Below are 10601 nucleotides of genomic sequence, written 5' to 3' on the forward strand. Positions count from 1 at the left end.
CCCAAAGAGGACTACATGTCCATGAGTGGAAAATTAATTTTCATTATGTGTCACACAAAGGGGAGTCAAATATGCCACCAGTACATTCACTATACAGTGTGTATGTGTATTCAATTTAATAGCTGTAACAGTTGAGAGATTGGGGGTCAAAAATAAAATAGAAACAAATCATTTACATATAAGAGGGAACTGCAACATACAGAAAAATGTAAAGCATCAACACAAAGACTGAAAGATTGTACATTTAGTGAGAATGAGTATAAAGCAGGTTCTTGGGAAATATACAAAAGATTTCTATACAAAAGGAGTAACAGCAAGATGAAAGCGAGGAGAACAGTGTTGAGGTTTCAACTGCGCGATGGTACTGATGGAGGAAGATACAAGAGCAAAGCTCTTTCCATAACATGTACAGAGGGTATGGTTATCATAAAAAAATGACATAAGATTCAACAAGCTTAGGTAACATGGTGACAGCTTAATTCATCTCAGCTTTTGGTCCATCAAAAAACATTTCATCACAAGGCCGCACCATGACCCGAGAAGCTACAAGGGTGATTGACTTTACTCATATCACACAGTCACAAGTCATCCTGAGTTTGTAGTCAAATTTGGCAATTACCTTCCCCTCAAAAATGGCTTTTTTTCTCTTCATATTACAATGCATGTTTTTTGTGTCCTCCAAAAAAGGTTTTACAAAAACACATTTAATTACATATAATGGAGCCATGTGAAATATTTAGGACTTTTAATATCACAAATGCATTTTCTATGTAAAGCCTGATATAAATAGCAGTTCAGTCAATATATTTATTAAGTAAATAACATGTATCATATCAACAATTTGTTCAAGAGGAATTACAGTACAAAATTTTGATTGTTTTTCATTTTTACCTGCAAAATGTAATAGGTGCGACCAGTTTCATTTAAGGGGAAAAAATAAAGGAAGGAGGGCTTGCTAATCTGCAAGCAGACTTAGTACATGAACGGTGAGAAAAAAGATGTATAATTAAAAAAATTCACCTTACATGAATACATTTGCATGAGCAGAAGCAATATCACGACTTCAGCTGGATAGAATGATCTGTTTGAGGGGAATATGGAACAAACCGTGCTTAACAAAGACATTATCAGAATATCCCATCAACAAAAGGCGGTTACTCAATCTACCAATAATTTTTCATGAAAAAACACATCATTAACAAGTAAGTAGATTCAAAACAAAGTGGCATCCTACATTTCCAACTACACAGTATCGTACAAAATAAGGCATTTCCTTGTGTGTTTACTGCAGTGTCTTTTTCAACCTTTATCTTCTTTTAGTCTCCAATGTGAGTTTCTCCTCAGTAAAAACTATGGACATGGACTGACTATTTCTGTGTTAAAATATATATATAATTATATTTTTAAAATTTTAGTTTTAAATAAAAATACAGATAGGAGTATACAGTATGAGAGAAATTGTAGAAGTTCCTAAGTGGAGTACAAATCACTCCATGACTTCACTGGCTGCTACCGTGGTGACGAGCTGGAGAGGGATCTCTGCGTTGGCCAGGATGTCCTGGGCGTTGCTGGAGCCCTGCTGGATGTTGGTGAGGATGAGGGTGGTCCTGCCCGCTGTGGGATTGATACTGTCTGAGGACCCCGTGGATTCCATCGAGCTCACCACAGTGCTGCCAGAGTTCATGCCTTTTTTGTTCTGATGAGTTTTAATGTGCTTCGCCAGGTGGTCGCTCCGCATGAAGCGCTTGGAACATTCTGGGCAGACAAACTTCTTCTCTCCTGCCAGAGAGAAAATACAGTTTGAAAGATGAAGAGTTTGAGGCTGAATACATTTGGAGAGAATCAAACACGCCATCAATCTGGATGGTATTTTTCACAGGCGAGGAGCAGGTAAGTTTAAAAAAGTGGCACACAAGTTCTCTTTGCTTGTTTTATGAATAAAACTATAGACAACCAAGATGTAACAAAATAACAAACAGCAAAGAAATGGCAGCAGAGAAACGGTATTTCGATTTTCTGTATGTCGTGCACATATGGTGAATGGACAATAAAATCCTTGAACCTTGAAAGTGTCACTGCAATTTAAATAAAAAGATTTTTGTGTTGTTAGTAAATGCTCTATGACCTACAACCACCAAGTTAAATCACTGCATTACCTGATGAATGCCAACCTGTCACTCACTAAAACATCAAATGGAAGACAAACTGCCACTATGTGATTGATTACAATCATCTCCAATTAGAACCCTAGAATTATTTAATATCCACTTGCAAAATAAGCTGCACATGCTAATTGTTCATATGTTGCAGCTGAGGCCGTAACAACATGCTACTTCAGCCAGCTCTGTCAGAGGTCTCTCAGCCAATGAGATAGTAGGGAACATGCCAACATCACAACCAAGTCATCATACCTCTTTCGTTCTATCCTGGCATTAGATGTCATCAGATGCTGTGTATAATTATTATGTGTGCTGGAACATTTCACTGGATTTATCTTAGGCTACCACTTCTGTTCATCTGTGTATTTCACCCCGTGCTAAATTACTCTAAGCATACGGGAATAGCTAATAAATCTCATAAAGTGAGCTGATAGAAAGGCGTCCAAACGCAACCATGGAACAAAAATAAAAACGAAAGCTTAACTATAGAAGGCTATAGCTCATTACTGGCATCTCTTACAGTGTTTCTGTTACACTGTACAATCCATGTTAACAAATCCTGCAAAGTAGACTGCAAATGAGTTTAAACCCCATTTAAACTGGAAAATTACCACAAAATCCATGAAATCTGGATGGGTTTTCACCACAGTCTTCAATCCTAACCTGACATTTAACATGTAAATCCAGTGGGGGACTAATGCTGTTATTTTTTTTTTTTTCTCTTCACGACTCGCACCTTTACGGGCACAAAATAACACATTTAACTGATTTTACTCCTGTTTTCCTGATGTGCAAAAATGGAAAGAGCAAAAAAAAAAAAAAAAAGGGCACCTGTGTGTGTTCTCCTGTGTCTCTGCAGCTCGTCACTGCGTGTGAACTTCTTCCCACAGAACACCCAGCTGCAAACAAAAGGTCGCTCCCCTGAATGCCAGCGCAGGTGTGCTCGCAGGTGTGATGTTTTTCCATATACTTTCCCACAGCCCGCAATGTGACAGATGTGCTGCTTCTTTTTCCCCATGCTGGATCCTCTGAGAAACACATGTATTGACAGTTAGGATCCTGATACGGTTTACTGCCCACACAGAGGTGAGAACAAGTTACTATGTACATATAGTGTTCTCAGAGGGAAAAGCACCAGCCAGGTTCACTCACCTCCCACCTGACTCTTTACAGTTGGGGCAGGTACATGCCACTCTGCGCAACCTCTTGCCCTCTTGGCCCATCTGATCCTCCTCATCCACTACCCTGACTCGAAGGTGGGACAGATCACTTGTGTTGAGGGTAGAGTCAGTGCCCAGCTGCCAGTCTCCAGAATCCGGCTCTTCCTTTATCTGAATGTCTGAAATGAACGTGTAAGTTAACGTCAACACACGCTCCGCTAATAAGCCTGAACAGTGAAAGGTGTTTTTTAACTGTGTGTGACTGACAGCATGACAGCAAATCTCACAAGTAAAGCTCCATAATAAGTGCAGTGATAAAATGACTGACAGAAAACGTATCAGTGACAATTCTGATAATTAATTAAAACATACCCTGTGGACTTTCTGGCCCATATGACTGGCAGAAAATGGATGGATGGACATTGTTACAATCCAAAACTTCATTACAATGTTTTGATAGCTATAATTACATTTAAAAAAAAAATCACCACAGAGTGGCTTTACAGATATACACAATGCATTTTGTTGAGACAATTTACTGTATATAATAAAGACAGACGATGTGAAAGCTCCCAGGAGTGGAGCCACTACAAGTCGATCGCCCCCTGGTGGCTGGTTGCAGTATATGTCATAAACCCTGAACCCATGTTAGTGCATGGACATGAGCCAAACTAAAAACTCAAGTCATTTGCGTGCAAGTGGTAATTTATCCTCATAAGATCATTTTTTAAATAAGTTATGTGAGAATACAGGAGGAGGAATATTTTGAATGACGTGACAGCTATGATTGGTGGCCTGACACCGCAGCTCCACCTCTGGTCACTATGTGCAAAATCTGGTGGCAAAATGCCTCATAAATGGAAGACAGCAGCCTCCATAATTGCAATATCTGGCTTAGAGCATGGATCAGGCCACATATTTCTGTCTGTAGCCGACCTCGTATGTATGGTGTTTTCCCCCTTATCACTAAATTATTATTATTAAATTAAAGTGCTGTAGCCTTCTAGCCTCAGGTTTGACCTATGTGTATGACCCAAACCCAAACATAATTTCTAAATTTCTGCCCGAGCCTGGCCCTAACCCTCAGGTATCGACTGTTCGGTCGGGCTCAATTTGGGTATCCACACTAAAATTTGGCTTCAATTCTGCATAGTGGCAGGAAGCAGTAATGCATTCTCCATCTTTATATAGAGTCTATGTACACTGTATTGTTGAAACATTAAATGTAAGAAAAGTATTTCTACGGTAAACACAAAGGATTATAACAGGTTTTTTTTTATATAATACCGTCCAACATACACTCATTTGGAAATTATTTTTCTGCACTAGGGAGTTTCTGTCAGGCATTGCTCACTGTGTCTCCTCCCTGCTTCAATCTGATCTGCTTCTGACAGCTCTGGTAAGGAAAATGAACAAACCTGGGAATACATGACAACATGAATGGGAGTGACCTGAGAACACCCTTTTTACTGGATTTCATAAATACACAGAGGTTTATGGAAACAATGTGTTATCTTCACTGATTCTTCACCCAGGCTTCTCCAAATTACAGTAAGTTTGTGCTATTTAATATTTTCTCATGGAACCGCAACGTCACTGTATTTGTCCCTTGTCTGCACTCTCCATATGTTAAACCAATGTTAAGTGTGTCACCATTCAGTGTCATTATAGGATTTTAACATAACTGATCACTAAATAATGATCACAGAGCAAATGTGTGGCACCACCTAAGAGATGGAAACCAGGGGATACTCAGTCAAAAATATTAACGGTTTTCTCCAAAACTGTGGAGACAAATGAAAATGAGGAAGAGGGGAGAGGTAGTGAAGTGCTAGAAGGGAGAGCGGTGAGAGGGACAGAAGGGGGGATGGCAAGCTATACAGGCTATGTGTCAAACGTATGTTGCAAGTGAACCAGCTGATAGAAGCAAACAGAACATCTGGCTGGGACCCAGAACTGGGGGAGAAAAATTAGGTGCAGCAATGAATCATGCACACTCTGCCCGTGATGAAAAAGAAGCAGTTAGTTTTCAATTGCTGGGCAGTTCAAATTGCAGCTTGCATCAACTTGATAGTTTATTATACTTTTATTATTTGATATATTTCATTATGTGGATTGTATCTTTTTATTTATTTTTCTTAGACTGTTATAACTGACAGATTGACAGTTATCTGTGTGCAATAATACATCTCATTAATACTCTCTTTGTATTACGTGACCTTTACATGGAAATTACCAACCAAAGGTCTGGTGTTGCACGACAAATAAATAACCAAACATTTTAGTGTGTGTGTGTGCAAAACCTCTTGACACTGTGCCTGAAAAATTTTCTGAGGGAAACACTGGGATGGCTCTGCTCTATTTAAGTGTATCAGTAAGCCGTCACAAACATTATTTCATTATTTAGAGTTGTGCTTTTCCCGCTGTGACAATTTAAAAAAGTTAAATTAACTAACAACAAAAATAACACTTACATCCATATAACAGTACAAGAGCCAAATATGTATAATGATGTCACTGTGAACCATACTTTGAACACTACAAACTAATTTCCATTCATCATCATTGAATTAGTCTTATAAATACAGCAACTGAGTACAAAATGGCATTTTAAAAGTAATTTACTCAAGACTGACCCTTTTGAAAGACACTAAAACATTAGTGGTAGAATTTTTTTTATGCAAGAAAATAAAAATTAAGTAGATTAGCACACAATTATGGCATGTAAAATGATCAATTAAAATGATTTTGACTGGGTCTGCCCAACCTCACAGGAGTTTAAATGATTAGTCCTCTGCTGAGGTTAAAAGTGGGAGGAGCTACACTAGAATTACATCAGATCACCCAAATCTGTGGCATAATACAAATAATAAAGGCCTAATTTGTTCCACTCACAAAAGGTACAACACAGCTGACATGAGTATCAGGGACGTGTCAATCAAGCACAGTCTGTTTACACCCACACAGCCACAAGAAGAGGTCTAATCAGCCAGAGTAATCACCTGTGTGGGTTTACCATGGTTGTGCAGGGTCTTTAAGAACAGGTTGTTTCCTGTATATATTCTGCTAAAACAAAGCTACTGTACCTCCAGGGATGTCTGTATCTCCCTCCTGCTGGGGCACTGAGTTGACTGTCACTGTCTGTAGGTTGGGGATCTGCCCTGTGCTGATGCTGACAGGATTGGAGCCCAGTGACAGGACTGGAGCCAGGGTTATCTGCTGGGGTGGTGAGGTGGGCAGCTGGAGGTTCTGCAGGTTCTGCACTCCCTGAACTTGAAAGGTCTGCCACTGTATCTGACCGGATGGTGTGACTGTCTGGGCTTGGATGATGAAGGTTCCTGGATTGATCAGATGCACGTTTTGCAGGCTCTGCCCGCCTGTCGCCACTGACTGAACTACTTGACCGTTTGTGGTCTGAACAGGCACCTGCTGCAGCTGGATTATGGGTTGAGCTGAGGACACCTGGATGCTCTGCTCCTGATTTTGTTGGATGAAGTGCTCTTGGAGACTGGAACTTGAGTCAGCTTGGTCTGGTGACACCGATGTGTCTTGCGTCAGCAGACCCGATTCATTTGCTGGAACGTGTAGCTGAGCGGAAGATGATGGCACAAAAATCTCAGGATTTGCATTCGAGTCATTTACTGATATTGTCTGTGAGAGGGGATCATCTGTTTTCACCTCACTCTCTGAGCCATCCATGGGCTGACCTGCCATAATCAGCTGGCCATCAGCAGTGACTCCTGTTGCTATAGTCTGAGCACCAGACAGGCCCAGGGAGTCCAAGTCCACACTGTTAATAGGAACAAAAGTAATGTTCCCAGGCAAACCCACAGGCACGTTAGTGACAACCTGACCCTGGTTGTTGAAGGTGGAGCTGCCAAGAGAAAGCCCCTGGATCTGCTGGATGTTACCAGTTTGCGATATGAGGTTCTGGTTGTTATTAATGATGTTTGCAGTTGATGTCACATTGAGACTCTGGCTGGCATCAGGCAAGATTTGAATCTGCCCTGTGGCATCCTGAGCCAGAGTTGTTCCCTCCAAGCCGGATGTGGAGAAGCTCAGCTGTCCATCCGCTGACTGAATATGAGGAATTACTTGGTACTGAATGTTAGGCACTGAATTGGCATTGGAGTTGTCTGCTCCCGATGTCACAAAGATTGGCTGAGTCTGTAAGTTCTGGAGAGGAAGAACATACTGTCCATTTGATGTTAATATTCCTTGACCTTGGATCTGTATCATTCCAGATTCATCCTTTGCAGCTGTGGTGGGGGTTAATACCTCCCATTTATCAGTCCCAGTTAGCTGTGTAGATGGATCTGATATCTGAGGAAGAAAATGATTAACATTAAAAAAAAAAGTTCAAGCATTTGTTTTTGATTAATTAAGCAATGTAAAGCATTTGCTCAGATGTCAGGTTTGGCTGCTTTTAGCTCAAAAATTGAGTGTGGACACCGCCAAATATTTTTAAGAAAAAAATGGTGCTAGCACTTCACACAATCAGCATCAGAAATATGAAAACTGAGCAAAATGAGCAAATTTCTTTCACATCACGTTGTACGTCGTTAGTGCTACACAAATAAGCTTATGCTATACCTAACTGTGCTCAAAGATTTAATTTATCTTCTGTGGTTATCTGAGGCACTGCTTGATTTGATCTACATACGATTTTGAATGATGAAATTCTTACCAGCCAAAATTAACCAGAGCAAATGGGCCAACAACAGTGTTAGCATCAACTGTGTCAAACAGCTGTAGTGTGAAAAAAGTCAGAAACAGACTTCACCTTTTTTTTTTTTTTTTTTTTTTTTTTTTTTTTTTTTTTTTTTTTTTTTTTTTTTTTTTTTTTTTTTTTTTTTTTTTTTTTTTTTTTTTTTTTAAACATTTTCTTCATTACAGCTGTGGTAATGGTGGCATAGCAAAAGTATAAACTTAACTCTACTACAGCTGCATTAAAGTGAGAGCATATGCAGTTCTCCTTGCATCTTAGGAGAGTTTTGGTCTCATTTGATGTTGAAGAAGAAACAGAAATATTCTGCAATACTATTCAATCAATTTCAATACATAGATTAAATGAGACCATTTGAAAATGAAACCAGAAGGTTCAAACCACAGCAGAACATTTATTTACTGTGGATTGTTTCTCCCACCAGAGCCTGATTGTCATCCAAGCTCATACTACAGAATAAAATACACCCAAACAACAATATAACACAGGCTGTTTTATATGCAATTTTCATTATTTTCAAAGCTTATCACTAGTGACATTCATGCAACTATAGCATATTAGCAAGAATATTTCATGTCAGAAAGTACAAGTATAAACAAATGTACATCCTAATACTGAAGAACATTTAGTCAACAAAAAAAGTAACTCATGAAACCCATACAGCTGCTGATGAACAATCGCATCAATAAGCACAGATAAAAACAAATCTAACAGAAACAGTCAAATGACACAGTTACCCACAACATACAGTATCTTGACTTGTTAAAAAGCTTCATTTACTCTTATGTAATTGTGGTTCATGGCTGATGTTGCTGTTCTATCAGAGTGCATAAAGGATGAAGCTTGATATACTGTATTTCAAGGAGTTGCCAGCTATGTCTGCATCTGCAAGCAGTCACACATAAGGTCACTGGTTCTAGCTCCAGTAAATGCAGTCTGATCACATAACCAGAAGAGTATGGGTGTCCTTACTGAGTCTGTTTCACTGATTAACCTAGTAAAAACATTCCAGTTGTAGCACTGAAATATCCTAATATATTAATGCATAAAAAGCGAGCAAGCCTAGCTGCAGTCCAGCCACCAATGTGACTCAGCTGTTCGCTTTTGCTTTATTTGTACTGGATCTAGTAGAAGTGCTGGCTTACCACATCAGCAGCAGCACCTCTGTCCACATCTGATGCTAGCAGGTTGCTAGCAGGTCAAGGGGTGATGGCCGAGTGTCTTATTCACAATGGGCGAGTTCAAAAGGAAGAAAGCTGGTGGCCATTAGTCTGGGCCCCATTTAAATTGTAACTAACTGCTAAAGAGCAAAGTCTGAAATTTGGTGGTTAAAGGACTTTCTTGTCATGTGTTGAGCCCCTCGGGCAGCACCTAAAGGAACACCCTGTTAATGTTTCAGTTTGGCTGGAGTTTAGTTTGTCACTTCAGTCATAGCAAAAGAGGCGGGATTCGTAAGCAGCCTGTAGAGGAAATGTTGCCTGAGAGTTTTAAATCAGAGTACAACACCCCCTCCACCTCCAGGTTTGAGCACCACTTACTGAAAACACAGAAACGACGTATAGCGAGAGTCATAATCCCAAGAGGGAAATCTTACCTGACTGCCCCTGCCTTCCTCTTGCTGCAGAAAGTCGCTACGATTGCTGTCCACGTCCAAGGCAGCCATATCTTCTGGTTTAATTGACTGTTCTGGGGCTGTGTAACAAAAAGAATATAACCTAGCTAGCTTATAATGTTGGAAAAGCCGAAGCTAACGTTAGCCAGACAAACCTGAGAGCCACATACAGGACTAACATCTGTCACGTCAGTAGACTAGCTAACAATAAAATAGCAACTGACAGTAACCTCACTAACCCCCGTGTAGAAAACAGCGGTTTAGCAATCATTAGCTAAAGGAAAGCCGACTAGCAATGTGTTTTAAATAAGATGACATAGCTAAGCTAACGAGCACAGCGATAGCTGCTATCGCTAACTTAGCCAGTGATGATTAGCAGTATCACAAACATCCCTGCTAGCCTGCTGGCGAGCTAATTTAGCCAGAGGATGCCTGGGATAGCTTGTTAGCTTACGTGGGTGAAGAATAAGATAGAAATTACATACCAGTCATTGCGTGAATTATTATGAAACGGCGAGTCTTGATAGTCACAAGCCACCGGACATGATCAGCAAACTATACTGGCTGTATTCGCGTAGAAATAGTTAATAACTATCAGAATTTTTTTGTATTTTGATTGACGGGCAGTAGGTAACACAAAGGGTGGGGCCTCTACTGTTGACTGGGAGTATTTGCGTCACATACCGGAAATCCCGCCGTTCTTCATAAAGGTGATTGGGTATTGGTATTGCACATCGTGTTATTATTTGTCAGTGAGCATGTCAGTCATCATTTCTTGGCGTCTTTTCCTGTTTATTATGATTTTTCAGTTTCAGAGTATTGGTGTTGATGGAAGTGAGGGTTGTGCATTGTTATTGTTACCAGTGAATGAAACCTGTGCAGTGAAGCAGACCATAGCCTTTGTATTGTGCAAAGAAGCAAGTGGAGCTTGTTTAGATAAGCTA

At 40.0% G+C, this 10601-nt stretch overlaps 1 protein-coding gene across 1 annotated transcript; it reads right to left on the bottom strand.

The window, feature by feature from the left end:
- Nucleotides 1-730: 730 nt before the first annotated feature.
- Nucleotides 731-10342, bottom strand: sp3a (sp3a transcription factor). The gene is made up of 6 exons (XM_020596514.1): nt 10143-10342; nt 9640-9737; nt 6406-7642; nt 3312-3498; nt 2991-3187; nt 731-1779 (listed from the first exon to the last, which is right to left on the bottom strand). The coding sequence occupies exons 1-6, from the start codon at nt 10147-10149 to the stop codon at nt 1487-1489; spliced, it is 2019 nt and encodes a 672-aa protein (XP_020452170.1). The 5' UTR covers nt 10150-10342; the 3' UTR covers nt 731-1486.
- Nucleotides 10343-10601: the final 259 nt, after the last annotated feature.

Source organism: Monopterus albus, unplaced genomic scaffold (assembly GCF_001952655.1).
Source record: "Monopterus albus unplaced genomic scaffold, M_albus_1.0 scaffold30.1, whole genome shotgun sequence".
NCBI lineage: Eukaryota > Metazoa > Chordata > Actinopteri > Synbranchiformes > Synbranchidae > Monopterus > Monopterus albus.

Coding starts and splice junctions, on each gene's coding strand:
- sp3a (XM_020596514.1), bottom strand. Junction 7,643..9,639: donor AGGAAGGCAGGGGCAGTCAG/GTAAGATTTCCC, acceptor TTTCTTCCTCAG/ATATCAGATCCATCTACACA. Junction 1,780..2,990: donor ACACAGGAGAACACACACAG/GTGCCCTTTTTT, acceptor TCTCTCTGGCAG/GAGAGAAGAAGTTTGTCTGC.